The 25,127-nt window shown below is 38.4% G+C and overlaps 1 protein-coding gene across 1 annotated transcript in view; it reads right to left on the bottom strand.

The window, feature by feature from the left end:
- SYNE1 (spectrin repeat containing nuclear envelope protein 1) overlaps positions 1-22,168 on the bottom strand; it is a 457,258-nt gene extending 435,090 nt beyond the window's left edge. Inside the window, exon 1 of the mRNA XM_077775982.1 lies at positions 22,102-22,168. Within this exon, the coding sequence (XP_077632108.1) occupies positions 22,102-22,168 (67 nt within the window). The remainder of the gene's footprint in view (positions 1-22,101) is intronic.
- Between the last annotated feature and the right edge of the window lie 2,959 nt (positions 22,169-25,127).

Here is a 25,127-nt window from a genome sequence, read left to right as displayed (position 1 = left end):
GGCTCTAGGCTGTCAGCACAGAGCCCAACGCAGGGTTTGAACTAACGAACCGTGAGATCATGACCTGAGCCAAAGTCTGACACTTACCCCCTGAGCCGCCCAGGTGCTCCAAGAAGCATGATTTTATAGGACTGCTTCACTTATATCCTCCTCACTGTGGATAAGTGACACTGTGGATAATTCATAAGACAAAGCTTTTAAAAATTAACTGAATAGAGAACTTCCTTCCTATTATCTTCCCTTGATTTTGACGGCCTTATGTAAATTTGGCATTATATGTTTCTAACTCGCTGGAGCACTGGTTTATGACATAAAGAACTGGTTCTCTATAGAGGTGCAGACAAAGGCACAGGCAAAAGCTGCCTGACGTCTGTGCTCAGAACAAGAGTGCTTCCATGTGTCTAGGGAAAATGTAGACATCATATTGATAGATAAAGTTCAATAATACCACTCCTACCATCTTCTTTAAATCTTAGCAACACAGATGATTGATTTTTATTTTTTTTAACACTTATTCATTTTTGAGAGACAGAGAGTGAGTGGGAGAGGGGCAGAGAAAGAGGGAGACACAGAATCTGAAGCAGGCCCCAGGCTCTGAGCTGTCAGCACAGAGCCTGACTCAGGGCTCGAACTCATGGACAGCAAGATCATGACCTGAGCTGAAGTCAGATGCTTAACCGACTGAGCCACCCAAGCGTCCCTGGATGATTTTTTCTTAAGTTGAATGTGAACCGGTGCATTTCCTTTCCATGCACTGCTCTGGAGAGCTCCAGGTGTTTTAATAAAGAAACAGACAGTTGACTTTGGAGTAACATGACATGTCCCCTTAAGTACATGGAGACAAATTTATTTCTAAACATCAAAAGACACGCATGTGCCAATAATTAAGCTCTCAAAAGTATCTTCCTCTCTCCCTCAAATGTTCTACCTTATGAAATTTATGTGGTTTAGCAAGTGCAAGATAAATACCTGTTGAGTTGGATTTAACTCAGTAGCTCAGAGAGATGTTGTGCTCAGAGTAAGTACGCACAAGCTCCAGGAAGCATATCAACTATTATCCAATTGTAGAGGGCCAGCCTCTACAAGAGGAACCAGCCACATGTGAGGAATTCTTTCTTTTGTCGTAATTATTAGGAATATATTCAAAGGGGGGGGGGAAGCAAAATGCATGCTTGAATATGTAATGTAGTTTACAGTTAAATGGAAAGGTTTTCTCCTTTACAAATACTTCCTTTTTCCTTCAGAGTCCCTATGGCAACTATGGTATTGCATGTCATTTGCACTTTATATGGAGATGATTTTTTTATATGCATGTTTCTTCTTCTTCTTCTTCCTTCTCCTCTTCCTCCTCTTCTCCTTCTTCTCCTCCTCCTTCTTTTTCTTTCCTGAGACTGAGACTTGATCCAAGAGTTCCCTCTAACTCAGTAGAACCATTGGGTTGATGAAGTGGTAGCAAATGCACTCTCCTTTTATTAAAATATTTCCTGGCCTTAGGTCATCACACACCTTACAGGAAGAAGCTCAGGCTTGGAGTTCGGATTCAGGAACTGGATGTACACATCAAAATATTAAGATTATTCTTTAAATAATTTAGTCAATTAGACCACTTTGGTCAACTTTTCACAAACTCAATGGTGTCTTAGCAGTAAGACACCCCAAAATAAACATGGTTTCAGGCTCAGCATTTTCAAAATAGCACCGTGTGGACATGTTATACTCTGAGTTTGTGAGGTTAAAAGAAAGCTTACTCTTTGTAGAACACAAGAGGAAGGGACAAGGTAGTAATTACTCACCACTGTTGATAGCTAATAACAGCTTTTAAGAGTCTGAGTAAATCTGTGCTTTACACAGAAAGAATCAGGTAGATCAAACATCAGTAATATATACATATATATGCAATAACTGATCTATATCTGACAGGTAATACACTGACCAACAAGAGCTTTTACAACATAATTAACAGTGTTATTGTTCATGTAGTTCTTCTCTGCTAACCCAGATGTTTTGGTGCTGTTCATCTGTGTCACAGAGAGAACCAGAATCATTAGTTATTTCAAGCGATGTCATAGTCTTTTATAAGACATCAGAGGCCTCTTCTGAGTCTTCCACAATATTCAAAAAATAAAAAGAGAGCAAACATAGGGATTTGATTTCAAGCTTCATTGAAGATAAATAAGCAACCCAACCTAGGAAAGTTTACTGTTTATTTAATACTTTCAATAATGAAAATTCCTAGGGGACAAAAATTATCATTCTGAATTTCTTTAAATAAAGCAGTAAATCCACGCCCTTCTGAGTCTCTCAAACTATCACAAATTTTAGATGGTGACCCCATGGGCTGATAAATGCTCTGTAAGCCTGCCAAGGAAAATATCACTGTGGGTTGCTGTATTAAGTGCTCAGAAGAGGAAGAATGGGTTTTGGGGCATCTGGGTTTTTTTGTTTTGTTTGGTTTTTGCAATCTTATTTGGATCTACTTATCTGATGGCCTTAGGTTATCACACACCCACAGGCTTTCCAGAACTTCCCTCTCTTGACATACTGAGCAGTTCTACACAGGTGACACTTTCAGATCAAAGAACTAAAAATATCTTCGGTTCCTAAAGGAGTAAAACGAGGACTTTTATCACATTGAATGTGAAATGGTGGATCCCATTTAAATGCACTGTGCTGGAAGATTCTAGATATTTTAGTAAATCAACAGATTTTTGCGTTTTGAACAACATGATGTTTTCCCTTGAAGCATATGGAGGTAAATTTATTTTAAAACATCAGATAGACATGCATCTTGGAATTAGTACTCTGGACATCATTTACCACAACAAGATACAGCAGTGTTTTTCCTCTGAATCTGCAGACAGGATGAATAAACTGCAAACAGTTACATGAACCTTGGTCAATTCCTTTGGTACGAATCTCCAAACTATGGATCACAATACTGATAATATACAAAACTGAATTTCTACTGCCTGTCTATGGTAAGAATTAAAATCCATTGGTCAGGTTCACTTGAGTCAAGTGAGTATATTTAGGGTTATTATTTTTATTTACATCACCATGCCTTCTATTGTCTGCTTATCCCCAGAAAGCAATGGCAAGCATTCAGTTGTATATTTGGCACTCTACTAAGGTATTATAGGTCAACAGATGAGTGTTAAATACACAAAACAATAACCAGTAGGTAAGAAGTGGAAGATAAAGTAGGTATAGACATAAGACCCAATAGGATAATGGAAAGAGTTAGTTGGGTTGAATCCCAAAAAATTGTGGGCTTGAGAACATTCAGTAATTTATTTGAAATGTCTCTCCCTTCACAGCAGGAAAGGGAAGCATAGGCCAGTAATATTAGCTAGGACTGACCACTGTATTAAATGGAGTAGCAGTTGGCAGGCCCTGAGACTTCACATATAGTAACAAAGATGAATAGTTTAACAGCAAGAGGATAGACGTGTTGTGGTGAAAACCATAGCAGAGGTGACAAAACAAGACAACAGATGGCGAGAGGAGACAAGGAACAGCTGCTACCACCTATCTGAGAGAGAACTGAGAGTCCAAACAAACCTCACCTTTGCATAGCATTCTTTCAGACAAAAGAGTATAAAATGTACCATCCAAGCAATAATTTTTATTTAAATGGCTAGTAAATGGGAATCATTGGGTAAAACAAAAATGTTTCCTAAAAAGAAAACAAAAACAAACAAAAATATCTTTTTAGCATCTCCTTTACCTTATATGGAGAATGGGATGCAGAAGTTTAGAATCAGACGTGACTAGGTAGACGTAACTGGGTAGAAGCTACAGTAACTTTCTCCCCTGTGGGAAAAGTTCTGGCAAATAATTAAAAAATAATAAGAAGAAGAAGAAGAAGCAAATGAATCTGCTGAAAGTTTGCCTCTGTGTTTTTCTTTGAACTAATGACGATCTTTTAGCTCTATCTCTTATGATTGGTTCCCTCTTTCTTCTTGGCTTTGCCCTCTAGCAGTCTAAATTCTCCTTGATGTTCTGAGAAATTGAGAGGCAAAGGAGTTGGAATCAATGGTGGAAAGTTTTTCTCTCTAGATGGCTCTTTATTTCATAAAGGAAAAAACACGTAATCTGTAAAGTTCTCAGAAATTCTGAATATGAATTTATATATCATGACAGTAAAAGCTCTTACTTAAATATAGCCATGGTAAAGTAAAAATGATAATTCACTAAGGAATGCAATGCCCACTGAGGGTATGAAAAAATAGTTTCCCTCTTTTCTTAATAGAAACTGTACTATGAATCTTCCCATGTATTTATATTGCCTTACAGTTGCAAGGCTAAAATCAAATAATTGGGGAAGATAGATCACCTACCAAATCTAAGACACCAAAGAAAACTTGTGAATAAGAATGACATTGTTGGTCCTAGGTTGTCTGAGACTGTCCAAGGTGAGGAAGACTTGTTCATTCAACTGTCCATTTAATATACAAGGTATTTTCTAATGATTTACACCAAGCTAGGGAGCACTCACTTATACCAAAAACAGGAACACTGATAGACGTTCGATAGGGAGTTAAATATCTGACATAGAAGGAAGACAAGCAAGTGTTGATTATCGAGGTGCAGGATTTACAGATAATTGTGCCAGTTGTTAAGACCGTGAACAACAGTAGACCTTGCGAGCCACAGGGTTAACTTAATTGAAGAAACTGAGGTTCACCTAAGTGGGTATTCATCCCTAATCATAAGCTAAACAATATATCTTAGACAAACCACAGAAAAGGGAACAAGAGGTTGAGGTGGAATTTTGGTAATCAATGCCATTGAGATCTCTGGTGGAGGCAACAGAAGCAAATAAAAGACAACAGCCTAAACTAGGTCAGAAAATCACAGCAGGATAAGGATGTAAATGCTTTCCTTTCCCAAAGGACAAAGAGCCCAGAGATACAACCCTGCTGAACAGCTACATAGTAAAGATGGAGTGCAAGCTCTAAGCAGAGGGGCACCTCCAACCCCCACAGAAAAGATTACAAATCATGACCGGAAGTGATCTGAGAATCACTAGGCTTAGCAATAGTTCCAACAGGAATGGAATGTAGACATCACTGAGAGAAATGGTTTATAGAATGAGCTCTAAGCATTGGGCAATGTGAGAACATCTCAAAAATGAGCGTGTGTGCGCGGTGGGTTATCTGTTCCTTACTGATTACATGCCATTCCCTTTATAATCAGTCACAGGCTGTGTGCAAAAAGCTACTTGTACTTTGGAAATTCATTCCAGGGCTCACTGGCCACTTTCACTTTGTCCTGGATTGTCTCACCCCTTGATTCCCATCATTTTGGTCGGTGCTTATACACCTCAGATTGATGTCAAAGTCTGCAGTAAGCAACTTGGAAATCAGATACTCAGCTCAGAAATAAGATACACAACTTGGAAATAAGATACTCAGTTGACCTTCTCCACTTTCCATTCCCCCACCACCCCAACTCTCTCAACTCTCAGAAAAATCTGGGCACGTCTCTGCTAAGCCAAGAACAAAGGCGATGTTAATTAGTACTTTCCATGGGCCTAAGTTGTTCACTTCCTCCTTTAAAAACAAATTGCATCTGGTTGTATGCATTTTTGTTATTTTCAATCCTTTCTAGAACAAATTGGATATAAATAAAGATTCCTTATGATCTGAAACCAGACCCAGAGCTGCTATTTTTTTAAATTTTTTTATTTTGGTTAATACCTGTCGAGCTTTAAGTAGTTACTATTTGGGGAGAAGGAAGGGAGGGAGGGCCGAGTCCTACTAGGAGTGCCAACTTGGAGGGAGAGGAGGCTCCTTGGTGGCCATTAACCATAAGCTAAGGGACAAAGCAGAAGTAAACATGAGACAAGACAGAACACAGGGGCAGCTACGGGAGGGCCAGCAGGGAAAGGGATCCATGTGCTTCAGAGCAAGGCAACTATTCTGCAGGTGAAATAACTATTGCCAGGAACATGAGGCAAGACTTTAGCATCTTGGCGCCTATTATTTTCATGACTTCCCACAACTTCTCACTCCCACTCACAGCATGAAACCGAGAGCTGAGACAGTTAGTTGTCTGGGTGATCCAAGGAAACAGAAAATAAAACTCCAACACCTCGATGGCCTGCATATTACATGGGAGTTGGAGACTTGTTTCAGCCAGCATTCACATTTCGATGTTACGTTCTACACCTATGGACTAAATTCAACTTCATTACAGCACAAGTGGTGTTATTCTGCAACAGTGTTTGTGTCCTTTTATATGAAATGACGGCTGATGGCTCTGCCCTTAGCTACATGGGAATCAGTCTGATCAAAGGAAAGGAAGCGTCAGCTCCTGACAGCAATGTTCCCTTTTCTAGTGGGTGGGGACACCAGAACTACACTTTCCAGGTTAGGTAGTGTTACTGTTTCTGAGGAAAAAAGTGGGGGAATTCACTGGAAAAATACCCCACAAGTAATGGGAAAATTATCCTAACTTATATTCAAACTTTTAAGTCACTGATAATGACTATTGGACTTTCACAATCTCATTTTGGGGTGGGGGAGGAACTTGTTCATTAAAATTATTATAAACCTGATTCTTTTTAAGTTTGTTATTTATTTTCAGAGAGAGAGGGAAAGCGCAAGTGGGGGAGGGACAGAGAGACACGGAGAAAGAGAATCCCAAGCAGGCTCTGCGCTGACAGCACAGAGCCCAACACAGGGCTCGAATTCATGAACCATGAGATCATGACCTGAGCCGAAACCAAGAGTCAGATGATTAACCAACTGTACCACCCAGGCACCCCATAAACTGATTCTTAAAAGTCATAAAATATCTCATATTCACTCTCTATTTCTTAAAATAAAATTCAATGCAGAGAGAAAGGCATCCTGTTTTAAAGGATTATCAGTCTTACCTAAAAGAGTGAACAGCTAGACATAGTAGAAGCTTGGTTAAACCAACAGCAGTGCTTATCTAAAACAGAATATTCTTTAGCCATTCGATGTCACTGTAGATTAGTTTTTAATAATGTGTGAGGATGTGAGCAATATATTGCTCCATTAAAAACCCTACAGTGAGGGGCGTTTGGGTGGCACAGTCGGTTAAGTGTCCGACTTCGGCTAAGGTCATGATCTCATGGTTCTTGGGTTCGAGCCTCACACTGGGCTCTGTGCTAACAGCTAGCTCCGAGCCTGGAGCCTGTTTCAGATTCTGTATCTCCCTCTCTCTCTGACCCTCCTCTGCTCACACTGTCTCTCTCTCTCTCTCTCTCTCTCTCTCTCTCAGAACTAAAATATTTTTTTAAAAAATTTTAAAAACCCCACCCAGAACAAAACAGAATTCCACAGTGAAAGCCCTACCCCTCATTTGTATGTGTGTACACCGATGGGGCGGGGCGGGGGGTGGGGATGTCCACCAAAATCATTTCTTTCTTTCCTTCCTTCCTTTCTCCCTTTCTCTCTCTCTCTCTTTCTCTCTCTCTTTCTATTATCTATCTATCTCTCTTTGTAGTGATATTGGAAAGACTAGCACTTCATTCTTTATACTTTCCTATGTTGGTTGAATTTTAATAAACAGTTATTTGTATAATTTGGGGAAAGCAAGCTATTTAAATTTTGGAAAACAAATCAGAAACCTATCTAATATATTGTTTGGCTAATCTCACTGACAGAATGCTAAAAACAACCACAATAATGTATGAAGAATATGTTTGCTTAAATACAGAAATCTACTAGCTCTCCATTTGGACTCATTTCTTTTAGCCTATGGGGCTAAAGAAGTAATAATAAAATCTATTTTCTAGGCATCATATGTTCTATGTTAAATTATTAAACAGCTAACTAGCAATGAAGAATTGGATTCATGTTTCCTTCCTTAAACTTAAAACAAAGGCCACTTGATACTTCAAAGCACCGACTGTCCTTGAAATGTAAAGGTAGTGTCTAACGTTCTGCATCAATAATCTGACCCACATTAGAAGCTATTTTGGATAACAGGAAATTGCTTTCTTTATCAAACATATAAAAGCTCACATTAACGTGTAGCTGGTTGTAAAGCAAGTTTGCCAAAGAAGAAATGTATTACAGCACTTCAGTCCAGGGGTCTGCACTTGTCTGATTCCTTATTTCTCTCTTAAAACCCCATTTTTTGAGGCATCAGTAACTCAGCCAATTAAAACCAATTGTAAGTTGAAACTGCACAGAGCTTTCTGGGCAGAAAGACTCTCTTTATAGTTCGGGACATAAGAGCAATTTTACTTTTCTAAAGGCAGATGTTTGAAGATATTTTTATAGCAGCAATTAAGTCTTAGGACTTTCACGAATTCAAAAGGTTTTTTTTTTTTAAATTATTATTGGAGCTATGTGTATGTGTGTCTATTAGAGTAGTGCTTGGTTTTAAATAAAATGGGTAGAGTGTGCTATTCAACTCGTCCATACATTTCCAAACCAAAGTTAAAGCATGAAGTTCAGGAAAGTAATAATTAATAATTACTCTTCCTAGATTTCTTGGACCCAGAACACCAGCCAATCTTCCCTAGTGTAATGAAGAACAGGTTAACATTATGGATGCGCTGCAGGGAAGGAAGTGAGCAGCCTTCGACCCTCCGTCTTCAGTCTGTGGCTTGGCAGTGGCTTAGGGAGAAGGAGCCACAGCTTGTTGTCTATAACCCAGTGGCCCATCTGGAGTGCGGCAGGAAGGGGAGCTCATTGGCAGTTCTGTCAGAATGTGGCCTAGTTCCTAAAACCTGGCATGAGAATTAATGTGAGGAAGGGCCAGTGCGCAAGTCAGAGGACAAGCGCAGCAGCGAGGCTCCTGGGACCGTGTGGAGCCCACCCAGGAAAAATTTCAACCGACCCCCGAAGGCTCCTCCGTCCCCTGTCCAGAGTGACTCAATGCAAAACTCTTCAATCATGGCTACAACCTGGTCACTGGCTTCGAAGTTCCCAAAGGGCCAGGACACCACTGTCAGTTTCAGAGTTAGATCCCTGACGGTTAACCCAGTATCTGGAGCACAGGAAGTGTTCAATTTACATTTGCTGTAGGAATGGAATATCTGCTGAACTGTCACTCATTCCTGCATTCATTTCACGACAAAAGGTCACACACATGCAAATAAATTCATCAAGCGCGTGGCAATAGTTTCAGAAATGTACCCTTGAGAACAAACAGCATTATATTCTATCCTATAATCTAGTAAGTGATATTTATCAGTTCAAGTAACAATAGCAAGTCCGCTGTACCTACAGAGAAATCTTTGGAACACCCAATGAAGTGATGAACTGGTTTTTTTTTTTTTTTTTAATTTTTTTTAATGTTTTTTTATTTATTTCTAGGAGAGAGAGAGACAGCGTGAGCAGGGGAGGGTCAGAGAGAGAGAGGGAGTCACAGACTGAAACAGGCTCCAGGCTCTGAACTGGCAGTCAGCACAGAGCCCGACGCGGGGCTCGAACCCACAAACTGCGAGATCATGACCTAAGCGAAAGTCGGGCGCTTAACCGACTAAGCCACCCAGGCGCCCCATGATGAACTGGTTTTTAAACCTCTCTCTCTCTTTCTCTTTCCCTCTCTCTCCTTCCTCCCCCTCATCTCTACCTCTCTTTTCTCTTTGAATTTACTAACCTGACATCCATTCAACAAATATTTAGTGAATATTTGCCATATTTTGCAAAGTTGAAAGATACTGACTATAGCCCTGAACAGCTCCAATTATTTGTAATTAAGTGCTCTAATTAGAGGTAAATACAATGCATATAATGTTACATAAACTAAGCACACACTAAACACCAGTCTTGCTTTTCATCTCAAAACCAAGCTGAAAAGGCAATGTTTAGTATGGAACTATATAATTTTATCATGAGGGGAAAATTCTGCAAAACAGAGAATCAGATAATATAGACTCTAGTCCCGTTTTGCTTCAACTAAATGCGTGACTTTGTCTAAGTTTAGGAATCTAAACTAAAGTTTAATCTTTAGGAATCTCAATCACTTATTCTTAAAATCAGACTTAGACAACTTGATCATTTAAGAGTTTTCCCTCAAAAATTGTGAGATTCTGTAAGTCTTCCTGAACACTTAGGTTTCAACTATTAAGTATCACTTAGGAAACTGAAAAAATGCAGATCTTTTTATGGGTAATAAATAGCCAGTGTTAGATTTTTACTGTAACTTGCCATCTTCCAAATATTTATAGATATTAGAAGCTTTATGTAATCATTGCTGTAATTATATTAAACTCCTAAAAGTATCTTTAAGATTCAATATTGTTGGGGCACCCGGGTGGCTCAGTCAGTTAAGCATCTGACATCAGCTCCGGTCATGATCTCGCAGTTTGTGAGTTCAAGCCCTACATTGGGCTCTGTGATGACAGCTCAGAGCCTGGAGCCTGCTTCAGATTCTGTGTCTCCTTCTCTCTTTACACACACCCCACTCACACTCTCTCTCTCAAAAATAAACATTAAAAAAATTGAAAGAAAAAGATTCAATATAGTTATAAAACCATTCTTTTTAAGAGTACAAAGTATCAAAAAATGAAGATATACAAAGCTTTAAAATATATCAGAAATAACATTCCTTCTTTGTTTATCTATTAGTGTGCTGGGGAGTTATTATTTTGAAAAGGAGCCATTTGTCACAGAGATGGGATGCATGTATGTTATAGAAAACAGATATTTTAAAACCAAACAGAAAGTGTTAAAGAGTGCTATTTGTATATACATGTTTCTAGTCAGATATAAAGCACTTTATGTTAATTTATTAAATTCATTAAGTAGGCATAGGTGTCTACCTACCAAAATGATATAAATAGAGACGTGTCATAGGTGCCTGGGTGGCTCAGTCGGTTGAGCATCCGACTTTAGCTCAGGTCATGATTTCACAGTTCCTGAGTTCAAGCCTTGTGTCGGACTCTGTGCTGACAGCTCAGCTTTGGCTATTCTGTCCCCCTCTCTCTTTCCCTCTCTCTCTCTCTCTCTCTCTCTCTCAAAAGTAAATATGCATAAAAAGGAAGTATCATAATATTCAGACATAAAATGATCTCAAAATATCTTACTCTCCTTGTAGGAGACCCATGAACTTGGCAATGCTTTCACAACTAAATGTTTTCACACATTTTGACTTATAAACACAAAAGCAATGCACTCTTTAAGGATTTTTCACAACTTCACTAAGAGGAAATCAAAACAAAAAATTTCCAACAAATCTTTTTGTATGCCATATATCACGTTTCTTAAAAATCTGACTGCATGTTACTAATTATAAGGACAGAGAAATTAAAGGGATATAATTAGCATGAATATATATCCAGAAATAAGAAAAAATAATTGCTAGTTTCTTATGGTTATTTAGTATGACCTAAATGGTTTTGGTAGAAAACTGGATAGTAAAATAATTAATATTCAAAATGATCTTTACTCTGATGAAATGTATGGGCAAATTCAAGTCACTAAGAGATCATGATTCATTTTTATGGAAAGTTATATTGAACCTAGAAAGATAAGGTTGCAGGTGACAGCCCCCAAGGGTGTTAATCCGTAGAGCAGGTGACTAAATGGTACCAGCAACGCCTGAGGACTAGCTTTGTGTTGAGCTGAAGATGAGAGTCCTCCTCTTCTCTCCTGCCTTTTAGACCCAACTGATCCCAACTGCTATTTTGAAATAGCTAAGGGCGCTCTGATGTTTTGCTTCCTCACTTCATCCTTTCCCACTTCTTAATTTCTCTTTCATGATGGCCCGAAAGTCATCAGGCTCTCAAATGTTCCAAAGTCTCCTCGTCAATACCAGCCTCATAGGCGGGTGACCTGACTACTGTCCAGGGCTCTACATTAAGATGGGCCCCACATATGCTTTAATGCCCTGCTGCACATTAGTTACTCTTAATAACCATTGAACAAAGGGGCCACACAGGTTTGTTTTATAGTGGAGCCAAATAAAAAGATCATGTAGCCAGTCTTGCCTCCTATCCACAACGATCCAGTGATCATTAGCAACTCTCCAAAAGAATAACCTTGAAGGAATACCCACTAATGCATGAATATCGAATTATCCCTCAATTTTGTCCGAGATTAGGAGTTCCTCAAATACCTACTTATGACCTTTGCTTATCATTTCACTGCTTTAGAATTCTGTTACTTCATTTATAAAATCAGAATATCAAATTATGAACTATAAGTCCCTTTCCAATGTAAATGACACTATCTTCTATATAAAAAACAAAAACAAACAAAAAACTAGGTGTTTTCAATGCAGGCAGAGTAAAAGATAACATGAAAATAATTTAGACCATTAAACATTCTGCTACTGTGGTCAATTTACTTAATTCCAGCTGCATGTTTTTGTGGATATTAAATTTATTCATCAAACATGCACTTACCATCATGATCTCTATATCACCAAGTTTATAAAATGTTCATTAATTATCACATCCCTTCAGTAGACTACAGCCCTATGAGGATAAGAACTCTACATGTTCACACCTGTAGTCAGAGGACTTGGACACAGTAAATGCTCAAAATATATAAGTTAAATGCAGGAATGTACATGTGAAAGAACTGAGTACCTACTAAATGTTAAATTCTTGTGCTCAGTACTGGATATCCAAAGTTGCATAAGGTAAAAGCCTCTACCCTCAAGGTTCTAATATTCAAATGGGACACAGAAAGAAAGAAACCATTGTAGATCAATATGACAATACTTTAATAGAAGCATGTTCAAAGTACAAAGAAGGGATCCTTTCACTTTGGCTGGAGGTATTGGGACGGGCTTCACTGAAGAACCAGTGTCTGAGNGGGGGGGTGTTGGGGGGGCAGAGGAGGACATGAAAAGACATGGACGTGAGACAGAAGTTAGCCTCAACAAAACTAGAAATGCTTCAGATCATTGAACACCATGATTTAATCTGTGGAAGATGATCCCAAACAAAGATTGGAAGATGAAAAGCAGTCAGAGCATGAAGATCCTTTTTGGGTGATGAATTTATCTTGAAGTTTAGGATGAGTCACTGTAGGCTTTTAAACAGGGAGAAGGACCCAATCAGAGTTGTATTTGAAAAATCTCTCTTGTTACAATGTCAGAGGTACAGTCTAGTTTTATGCCCAGGTGTCTGGGTAAGAAGTCAACATTTTCTGTTCAATTACTGATAATGCTCATTATCAACCGCAGTTGGATAAAATGATATAATCTATAAGAAGTCTGAGAAAAGTAAAGGACTTGAATATGTAGGCCATGAATATGTAACTAGTGTAATTCTTGGCAAAAGGAACACTGTGGCTCATAAAATAATAATAGCAGCAACATCAAAAACAAAAGATAAGTCCTGGAAATCTGAAACTTTCTCCCAAATTAGTAAACAAGTCAGTAGTATAATAAAGAATAAACAGATAAAAGCAATCAAAAAGCCATGTGAATAATGTTGGTGACACTTCAAGAGAGAGAAACCGAAAGAATGGAGAACCATTGTGTAATTCAAGGTAAATAATTTGTTTTAAACATGGGTGGAGACCAATGTTTACTAAACATGAAAGATGAATATCAGTAGAGGAAGGAATTGTTCTTTTTTTTTTTTTATGCAAGAGGTCATTGTGAATAATGGGGAAAAAAGAACACAAGTTACCATAGAAACCATTTTAAAAATTCTGAAGCAAACTTCACTATATCTCAGGAATTCAAAAATCTTACATAAATCATTCGGCCCAGACCCTATTTTAGAAAGTTGCCAAGTTCTCCTTTTCCCAGATATTTCCATTCATTTATTTGAGAACAAACAAATAAAAAATTATGATTTGCCTATTCTCAACATTATGACAAAGCTGTATATATCCTTCTACCATAACTTCTTAACTGTTCAAATGAGTGCATGATGACCTGAACACCTGAGTAATAATTGCGTAATTAAATTATAGGATGTCATACAAAGGTCAGGAGCTCTGTATGTAGGTGCAAACACCATGTAAAGAATCTGTCAATATTCTCATCAGCCCCAATTAGAAAGACAATAAAAGAGAAAAATAATTGCTCAGAACATGAACTATTTTTGTAAAGCTCTTAAGATATAGGAGTAATTGGGGTACCTGGATGGCTCAGTCAATTAAGCATCTGACTCTTGATTTCAGATCAGGTCAAGATCTTACAGTTCGTGAGACCGATCCTGCATTGGGCCCCAAGTCAGGCTCTGCACTTGGGATTCTCTCTCTCTCTCTCTCTCTCTCTCCCTCTTTCTGACCCTCCCCTGCTCATATATATCCTCTCTCTCTTTCAAAATAAATAAACAAACATTTTTAAAAAGATATAGAAGAGATTTATCACATGAAATTTAAAGTCCAGTATATTTTTTTCTTTATAGGTATCTATTACCCTAAATTATACATTAATAATGTGAGTGAGTTTTCCTCAATGCAACACAGTTTTTCCAAATTCAGGTACAGTACTTTTGGGAAGGGTACCATTCCAGTCTTGATGGAGAGGCAATCCCAGAGTCCTCCCCATGTTTCAGATAATCCAAGTACTTGCAATGTCATACTTTCTCTTTTCAAGAAATTACGCCCTAGAGGAACTAATGAAACAATGACCAAAGCAATGAAAATACTTGACACTAACTCCTTGCAGATTTTCTCCAAAACACAGAGCAATGCTATTAATTTTGTTACGTGGAAAGAACCTAGGAAAATTATGTCAAGGGGTGCAAGTGGAGATTTCGGAGGGCAGGAGGTGCACAAGGAAGGAAGGCACTGAGACGCAATGGTCACACACAAACTGGCATCAGTGGGAACAACTGTTCTCATGAGGACCATCTGTCAGTTCACAGCAGGGCCCCCAGTTCTGTAGGACTTATCAGGGCCAGAGTGAGAGGCATTTTATTCTTAGGACGCATTTTCAACTGAGCTCTACATGAAGTACAGAATTACATTTAATAAGTTCTTAAAGAATTGCTCTTCTCCAATTAACTTCCAAGAATCTTGCAACTCTGTATGGGGACTGCGCAGGGCTATGCTTTTATTCTTCCAGAAATGAATTTGAAACTATATGCACATGTACTTGGCTCACTCAGGTCTGATATTTATACATACAAACACATAATCTTTTTATATACTATAAACATTTGCAAGCACGAACGTAAAAAGAATGGTAACAGCATTAACATAATTGATCATTCCCTCCTTGAATCCTTTCTTCTCTTGGCTTCCAGATCTGCCTTCTTCTTTTTCCTACCACATGGGCTGCAGCTTCTCAATCTCATACATGAGACCCTCTTCATTCCTTCACCACCTCATCCACCAACGTTGCATAGACTTTCAAACCTTTTTTCTCTATCTGTCCCTGTTCCCTGGGTGGTGTCGATCAACCCCACAGCTTTAAATACTGTGTGCTCCGGATCTCCAAATGCCTTCTCCAGCTGTGTTCTCTCCCTTGATGTCTACAGTCATACTTAGCCACTTTCTGGGCTACCCACCAGCCTTCCAAAATGTAATACACCCAAAAAAAGCTCTTGAGTTCCCTCAACCCTGTTCCCAATAATCTTTTGTCTTATCTCATTTCAAAATGAAATATGAGGGAGCCCACTTTCTTTCCTCTCTCTCATACACCACATTCAATCCATCAGAAAATTATTTCAGCTTTACTTTCACAATCTATCTATATTTTTACCACTTCTCTCCCCCCTCCACTGCTTAGTATCTAGTCCAAGCCATATTAATCTCTCTTGTGATTTACCCGAATTACCTCTTTCTTGGTCGCCCTGCTTCCACCACTGAAAATCAATATGATATTACATATTTATATTGTATTCACTCAACAAAAACTTATGAAGTATCCACATTATGAAATGTACTGCCTAGTCAATGTGTAGGGCACTGATGTGAATTTGACCCAATTTTTGCCTTCAATGTGTTTCTATTCTGAGTGGTTGGATTAGCCACATACATACAACATAACACAAAGCAATACTAGATAATTCCTATAATAGTGGTACAAAGTGCTAAAGGGCTTTAGACAGAATTTCTGATTATATCTGCAACAGAGCCTTCATGGAGGAGGCTGAATTTAAGTTGAGCCTTGAAGGTACATCAGGTTTTAGGAGCAGCCAAGAAAGCTCATTCCCGAAAGAACACAGAAGACTCAGGGCATCTTGAAAGCACTGCAAGTAGTGGCATAGATATCTAGAAGCTAGGTAGGTGAGCTAGAGGAGACAAAGTCTAGGCAGTTAAGATGTAGTTTGAATAAGGAAGGCAAGCCAAGAAGTTGGTACTTTAACAGGGAGGTCAAGAGGTCAAGGAAGGTTTTCATCATGGGAGTGACAAAATTAACTGGTATATTAAAAGGAATTAATTTGAAAGCAATGGGTAAGAATGCTTTATGTTTTATTTGTAAGCCTCGATTGCTTTAGGTTTAGAAGCCTGCCATAATACTATGTCAATAGCAATAAAGTGTACCCACACTGCATATTTTAATATATCAACACGTAATATAATTTTTGAATTGATGATTTACATTTGACTAGTTGACATAATTATAGCATTTGTTAACCTCTGTTAATTTTTTTTAAGTTTTTTTAAATTTATTTTTGAGCAATAGAGAGAGAGAAAGAAAGAGAGAGAGAATCTCAAGCTGATAGCCTGGAGCCTGATTCAGAGCTCGAACTCATGAACCATGAGATTATGACCTGAGCCAAAATCAAGAGTCAGATGCTTAACCCACCCAGGCACCCCCCACTTTTCTTTTAAATTAAATAATTTATTTTTGAGAGAGAGAGGGAAAAAGAGAGAGGCAGAGAGAGAATTAAACCTCTGTTAATTTTGTTTTAGCAGTTTCCTTTTTCTATTTGAGAGCCAATATTTTTGCAGCCCTTTGAAGATCTTGAAGCCTCAGGTACCTTCTCATAACCCGTGATAGGTAAAAATGCTTTGCAAACAGAAATGCTTGGAGGACAGAGCATTATACGAATATATAATATATACACTTTATTGCATTTAAACGTAAAATGAACATGTAATATACCATTAAGAAGGAAAAATATCTTTAAAGCATGAAAGTTTAAAAAAACAACACATGCATCTGAGAGCTCCACATAGGCTATGGTTCAGGCTGGATAAGTGTCCTTAAAATGACTTTATGATCAAAACCCAAGTTTGATTAAAAATAAAATTCAGATAAGAAAAATATTTTGAAGAGGGCAAATAAAGTGGAATTCAATTTAACTGGTTTCTTCCTTTGCTTTTACATTGTCTCTTGACTAATTTCACTTTCAGTTTGTCTATTTAGGGGCTGTGATTTATCCATTTATTCATTAAAGATTCATTTAACCATGATGTTTTGAAATAAAAATAAATGATCACTGTTTTGTGCTGAGTTTTGCTTAGTATTTAAATTTGACATACTAGCACACAACATTCATGGTAGGGAGAACGAGATTAAATCAAAAAGAGAATTTCATCCTAAATACAATAAATGGATCTTTGACAATATAAGAAGAGTCATGGTAATAAAATTTAGAGGTTAATCTCTCAAGGTACTGCAAAAAAAATCAGAATCGTCATAAATGACAAACCTTTCCTTCTCTGATGCTTATGTAATGTTACACTAAAGGAAATTATGTCATTATTTATTTACTAATGTTGATTCTACTTTTCAGTTAATATTTTGTTAGTCTGAGGTTTTATTTTACAGTATAATAGATGTAAAGAAAATGTCATATTTAACCAAAAAAAGAGTTTAACCATAAAAGCCATTTTAGAGGGAGGCATGATTATGCTTTGCTGAACGGTTAGCAAATTTCATAGATATGTCTCCAAGAATACATACTATCCCTTTTCTCATTTCTTTTGCCTTGAATTTATTCACAGGTTTAAAAAGAAAACCTTGACCTTGCAATCAATAATCCTCCTTTTTTATCAAAGTGATCTCTATAGGACACCTTCGCAGGCACATTTTGAATCTTCTCTGGCATTCACCACTTACTTTATAAGTTTACATTGATGCCACCCTGGCTTACAGCAACAAACAGTGATATGTCACCTTAAAATTCCTTAAACTTTGATAGGTTATCTTCAAATGAAAAAATGTATTTGATAAAAGCCATTCAACAAATCTTTTAAGCAAACATTATGTAGCAACATGGTGAAATTTACAAAGATACTGTCATTATCTTAGAGAAATTTACAATCTTAAGAGTTCAGACCTGTACTTTTTTTGATGTGACTAAAAACTAAAATGACTCCATAGCCACCTTTGAAATGGATCCCGTTGGCCATTAAAGAGCAGAAAAGATATACACTATGTGCCTTTAAAATGTTAATATTCTTGTATCATACTATTGTCTTGTATCTGCTTTTAAGGTTATACTTAAACTGATGGAAGTTACAGAAACATTCATTATTCTCAGGAGCAAATGAAAGTCTGCATTGCAGTCCGTCTGCTCATCCATAATTCAGGATCCCAACCGAAAACATTATGCTCAAACAAGCACAAATATTGGCAAAGGTGAAATATTGAACTACTACAGTAGCAGCTAATTTATGTAGCAATCTGTGTATGTGCTTCAATTTCCTAGCACTAGAAATAAAAATTAAAAGCAGAAAACCTGTCAACAGTTATGGTTATAAACTAAATAAGCAAGAGAGCAAAGCCAAGTTGCCCTTATTCAAAGCTACATGATTTTTATTAGTTATACACAGATCTGATATGACAATAAAACTCAAGAGGGGTAAAAATAACACAGTTACTTGGATCATCTAAGAAAAGAACAATGGATCCTAGAAAAATGTCCTCGTGGGTTTGAACTTTGAAAAGAGCAACTCTGGGGCACCTGGGTGGCTTAGTGGGTTAAGCGTCCGACTTTCGCTTAGGTCATGATCTCACGGTTCATGGGATCGAGCCCCACGTCAGGATCTGTGCTGACTGCCAGCTCGGAGCCTGGAGCCTGTTTCAGAGTCTGTGACTCCCTCTCTCTCTGACCCTCCCCTACTCATGCTGTCTCTCTCCTAGAAATAAATAAGACATTTAAAAAAAAATTAAAAAAAAAAAGAGCAACTCTGGTTCTATTTAAGTTAACAGATTTCTTTTTCCTCAAATATATTCTCTCATTTGTCTTCATCGCCCGGGCAATAATGCTAGCCCTCCATTAATTAGCACCTTGGTCACTGGTTTGGAGGATCCAGCAGGTAACAACAGACACTAACTACCCTTGACAGAAAATAGATCTCCTCTGTCTGGGGAGGCTGACTTGTTTGGGCTCTGAGCCCCTGCATGACGCACAATGAGAACTGAAATGCAGCAAAGACACAAAACTTGCCAGCTGAATCAGCACAAGTAAGCCAGCAGATCAATATGCTAACAGATACATCCACGCAATCACCTTCTGTTAAATTCTGTTAGGTCCACTGCCTCTTGTGGTAGTGCAGACCTTTCATTTTGTTGCTATTAGTAGTGTGTGTGTGTGTGTGTGTGTGTGTGTGTAATTGATGCTAAAAACTAATGATAAATATCTAGTGCTCAGGAATTTTGTCTTCTATCGAACAGTAGAAGGCTTATCGTTCCAAATTTGTCAGATACCCTTACGACATGTTATAACTCTTCTTTTTACTAAAAAGGAAAAAGTAATTAATACAGTGAGTATAGTCACTTTATTATGTAATAAAATTACTAGTTTTAAAAAATTTTTTATTTATTTTTGAGAGAGAGAGACAGAGTGTGAGCGGGGGAGGGGCAGAGAGAGAGGGAGACACAGAATCCGAAGCAGGCTCCAGGCTAAGAGCAGGCTCCAGGCTAAGAGCTGTCAGCACAGAGCCCAATGCAGGGCTCAAACTCACAAGCTGTGAGGATCATGACCTGAGCTGAAGTCAGACAACCTTTCAGTTTACAAGGGGTCCTGAAATGCACAGATGTTAAAATGGGACACGCACTGGGAGAAGCCTGGTGTAGGATGGGAGTGAGGGGCTCCAGTCCTTCCCCTACTCCACACACTTCTCAGGAAAAATCACTTATCTCTACACGACAGGAAATAATAAAATAAAAGACTGAGGAACAGCATAGCACTCTTCCCTCCCCTCTTAACCTAACCACCACCTTACTAAAAAGATTTCATTCAAACCAAAAAAAGAATAAAGAGTAAACACTTTGTAGAGTCATAATCTGATTCTGATTTAATCTTTTTCAAATTTACCCTGTACAATTTTCCTTTATGTGTGTGTGTGTGTATACACACAGTGTATATATACAGTGTATAGTGTATATATACACAGTGTGTATATATATATATATACAATTGTATGTATATATATATATATATATACATACAATTTTCCTTTATGTGTGTATATATCTATACACACACATATGTGTGTGTTTGTGTGATCTGGGGAATTTTCATATTTAATAAACTCGGAGGAAAATCTGCTTTATTACCTAATTATCTTCCCTACACTTTTGTAAGGCACCTGCAGTTTCCTTTCCATCTTTTTGTAAATGAAGTCACCGAGGCACAAAACGGCTCAGGAATTTGTGCCCAGGAAATAGCAAAGACAGACACAGACAGAAAAATGGAACTCCAAGTTCAGTATTCCATCTACCCAAATAAAGATGCACCACTTAAACTGGAGATCCTTGGCATTGTGTGCACACCTCAGGGTTGGTTTTTCCGGTTTTTGTTTTGGCCTATGGAGGAGGTCTACGCCCACGTGTTCCGCGAGGGTCTGTTCTTTTATCTAACCAGCTCTTTCTGGTGTGACAATGAGATCTTCCAACAATAAATGTGGAACAAGTGTCACTGACACTGAAGCATTAAAAATCAGCCCAGGACGGGGCGCCTGGGTGGCTTAGTCGGTTGAGCGTCCGACTTTCGCTTAGGTCATGATCTCGCCGTTCGTGGGTTCGAGCCCCGCGTTGGGCTCTGTGGACAGCCAGCTCAGAGCCTGGAGCCTGTTTCAGAGTCTGTGACTCCCTCTCTCTCCCACCCTCCCCTGCTCATGCTGTCTCTCTCTCTCCTAGAAATAAATAAAACATTAAAAATTTAAAAAAAAATTCAAACCAGGATGATGGACGGGGGGCAGCCTCGTGACAGTGGGAACATCAGTGACATTGGTGGTCTCTGGATACACATGGAGAAACTCACAGGTCCACCCAGCTCCTGCCTTTCTATAGCTGACAGTATGCCCTGGGCCACAGATATCCAGAGTTTCATCTGCATTTGAAAGTCAAATTACTGCTATGCACATCGAATACATTATAAGTGGAGAAAGCGGGACTGTGAGAGATTAACATGATGGCCGTGGTGGAAAACCGCAGCGACCGCTTGCTAGAGATACTAGAAAAACAAACGGCCAACCTATAACATTACGTTAAGCTCTCTTGACAAAGACCAGGAAAAAAGCTTATAATATTTGAATATTTTTATATCCATTTGAAGTTGGGGAGAGGTAGCATTAGGACTGTGACAAGGAAGCAGCATTTTCATATTCCTCTAGATGATTATTTTTATGGTTTACAGAATATGCATGTTTCAATGCATGTTTAATTCACTACTGTGAATTAATCTATAAGCCGCCATAACATTTCACTGCTAATTGTCTTCTAAAACAGTTTGCTATTAGAGACAGAGCAGAGGTGAGGAATGTGGTTCTAGTCGCACGCAGCCACCAGCCATTAATCCCCTCACGTCATTAATCCTCTGCACCTCTTTGCCTCATTTTGCTTAAAGACTTTCTAGATCTCTCAGGGCCTCCTAGTTGGGATAAGTAAACTATTAGTTGACTTATTTGACCATAGCGTACAATTTTTTGTCACCATCGTCATGATAACCTTGTGCACTGTCATGGTGCTGTACTGTCATTGGTGATTGAAGGGCAGTTTGGCAATAACTGAATTCCCAACCGGACACTGAATAACCATTAAGATCACATTACTGCAGACATAAAACCAAACAAACAGCTTTGTCTTCGTCTTTTTTCTACATGAAAAAGATAGCATCTTCAAACAGCATGGACTAGTCTCAAAACGCCAGCATGAGAGACGTCATTTTGTGATCCTTTGCTGTAGTTTCATAACATTGAACAAAAGTGCAAACAAACTGCAAAGATCCTGAGTTGAGCGGGTATTGAAAGCGTACTTAAAAAATACAAAACGAACCCTGACATTTCTGTCCCTTACCTTGCAACCTTTGCATCACATTGGCGATGTCCCGGGGAGACCGTGAGGCCGTCCTGGAGGCAGCCATGATGCCTCCTGCAGCAGGAAACCAACAGCAGACACTCCCGTCCCAGGGCACCGTAGCACCACACCACTCACAAAAACATACTGGAGGGTTCTGGATCAATTCGGTATTAAATGAATCCCAGGCAGTTGCAGCAGCTAGCAAGGAGACAGCACTTCCAAAGACCGAACCACTTCTTTTCTTTCTTTTCTCTTAAGACTATGCTCTTAAATGAACTCAGGAATCTGAAAAACAAATAGAAAAGGTACATATTAAAAAAAAAAAACTACATAGGTCATCCTCGTGCTAAAAAGATAACTATTTTTATCCAGTTCGAATAGATGATTCATCACCAAGTGAAATGTTTATAAAGCACGAGGCAAATGCTAGGAATTCTTATATTTGACAAAATAAATACATACACAAGGTATATATATTAAAGTTGGTTGCTAAAAAAGAAATATTCATGTATTCCATGTTTTCTTTTGAAAACATAACCTTTCTCCATTGATCTATGAAAGTGAAGGTACTATGAAGTCCAACACAGAGTTCTACATCTCAATATTCCCAAGTTCCCTTATCTATGCTATTTCAGCCTGCTTTGTATATATATTTTGCTGTTTCATTTGTACAATTTCCAGGAATGAGATTAAACCTGAGCTGCTAGATGAGCAATGAGTAATGTAGAGAATTGTTGAATCACTGGATTTTATACCTGAAACCCATATAACACTATGTGTTAACTATACTGGGATTAAAATTTTAAAATAAAAACTTAAACAAATCTTAGCTTCTAGTAACTATTTGATGGGTTAAACAGCATGAACGGAAAAAGTATTTCATTCTAAAAATGTGAGTTTCAAATATTCTGTTTTTAGAAGGCAAAATGGATTTCATTTAGCTTCCTTTCTTCCCAGACAGAAAGACTCTAAAATAGGCTGTAAGGCTAGGGTTAGGGCTGGCCTGAGCAGAAAGGCCATTTTCTTTCTAACCCCATCCTGAATTCTTGGCTTTGGTCAAGTTTAATTCATCATCCTGGCCTGGGCAGGGAGAAAAAAGATAAGAGGGTAGTTGATGAAACCTTGACATTGAGACATTTACTTTGAAGAAGGATTTCCTAACCCTGGGTTAGGTGAAGAGAAGGTTTTGCCATAGTTAGGAGAGGAAGGTGAACATGCACCCAGAGACAGAAACTTAACCAAGGGGCTACACACTAAGCCCGCCCACCTGAGATGACACTTGATTACAATTCACATCGAACCTGTGCATTATGAAGAGGAAGTTGAAGAGGAAAACTGAGATGGGGGGCAGGGGAGGATGGTAGAGGCAAACCTGTAAAGAAAACACACAGTCATGTGTGATGAGCCACGTGCTAGAAGGAAAAAACGAAACCAAGAGGAGTCAATGAGTGCTATCAAAATCTGTATTATAATCTGAATGTATGGTCATACAAACAGTATTATTCATGAGAGAGTGGCTATGTAATAGAGTATATTATCATTACAATTGATTTTAAAATGGCATTTTTAATATTGGTATACATTGGTATCTGGTTAGAATGCATGCATGCAAAGTGGATACTATCTTTTTTAGTATACTCTTTCAAAAAGGATGCAAAACATTGCATATTGCTGCTGCCTTGTGGAAAAAACATCAAAAATGTATCTTGGAGCAAGGAGAGTGTACAGATCACTTAACAAGTTAGGGTGAGGTGATGCAGTGAAATAGCATTAACTGGTAAGAAGGCAGAGACAGACTTCTCTTGGCTACTTGAAAGGATATGCCAATACTTGGCAGCTCCTGGCCTAGAGAGGTACCTGTCAGTGGGTGGCTTTCCAAAGAATCCTCAGAAGAGAAGTACTTATTTATGGCTGGCCCGTCATGCATCAAGGCCTTTAGGCTTGCTCAAATTATGTGCCCATTAGCAGCCTTCATCTCCCGGGGGAAAATATTCCACTTGCCCACATGCAAAAGCTACCATAATTTGAAAACTAATAAGCAGTGGGAAGTGCCTTGAGGATATTACAGATGGGTCCTCTAAACTGTTAGAAAGTTAAGTTCTCCAAATGTAAGAATATAACTTTCTGAGCTCTAGCTAGCTAGCTAACTACATATAGACTAAGTAGAGATAAAGGAAGAAATTCATTTTAATTCAGTTATCCCAAGCCAGACCCTGATCAGCACTGGGATTCAGAGAAGTCATGGCTCCCACCATCAATCAAGAATTACAGAATTAAAAAGGATTTCGGTAAGTCACTGCATTACGGATCACCATGTTTCTACATCACCATGGTTCACATTTATGTTACATAATAGATTAATTTCCAACTCTCTATGTCCCTCTCTCTCATATATATATATGATATATATGTATACATATGTATGTATACATATATATCAAGCATTTGATATATATATCATATATATATTTATCTTTTGATGTCCATCTGAAACTCAGAATTTCTCTGTTTATGTCCAAGTTCCAGTTTTCAGTCCTACTTCTATATATAACAAACCCATTCTGAGTGTCAGAGCTCAATGCCGAGGGTAACAAGATGAATATGACATAGATTCTATTTTTTGAGGAGCTTAGAACATAGTGGGAGATACAACATAGAAAAAAAACAAACACTATAACAATACCACGGGCAAGTGCAAATACAGAGATAGAAAACACAAAGGATGGGCACTAAGCCAATCAGAAGGTTCTGGAAAAGTGTCCTGGGAGGGAGCTCACCCCTGAACTGAATCTTGGTAAATGAGCTAGTCAGGAGAAAAATATGAAAGACACACGCCAGGCAGAGCGAATACCTTGAACAAAGCCATGGACACAAGAAACAGCAGGCTTCTGTGTGAGAGTACCAAGAGTCAGATCGTGAAGGACCCTCCCAGGTGACAGTCTGGAGCTTAGGCTGGAGAAGGAGGTAGCACCAGATGGCTGAGGGCCCTGTGTGCTATGCTCAGAAGCCTCGTCCTGATTCTC

This window comes from Crocuta crocuta, unplaced genomic scaffold (genome assembly GCF_008692635.1).
Source record: "Crocuta crocuta isolate KB4526 unplaced genomic scaffold, BGI_CrCroc_1.0 scaffold25, whole genome shotgun sequence".
NCBI lineage: Eukaryota > Metazoa > Chordata > Mammalia > Carnivora > Hyaenidae > Crocuta > Crocuta crocuta.
The sequence above is the reverse complement of the archived record's forward strand: the minus strand, read 5'-3'. Positions and strand labels throughout refer to the sequence as shown.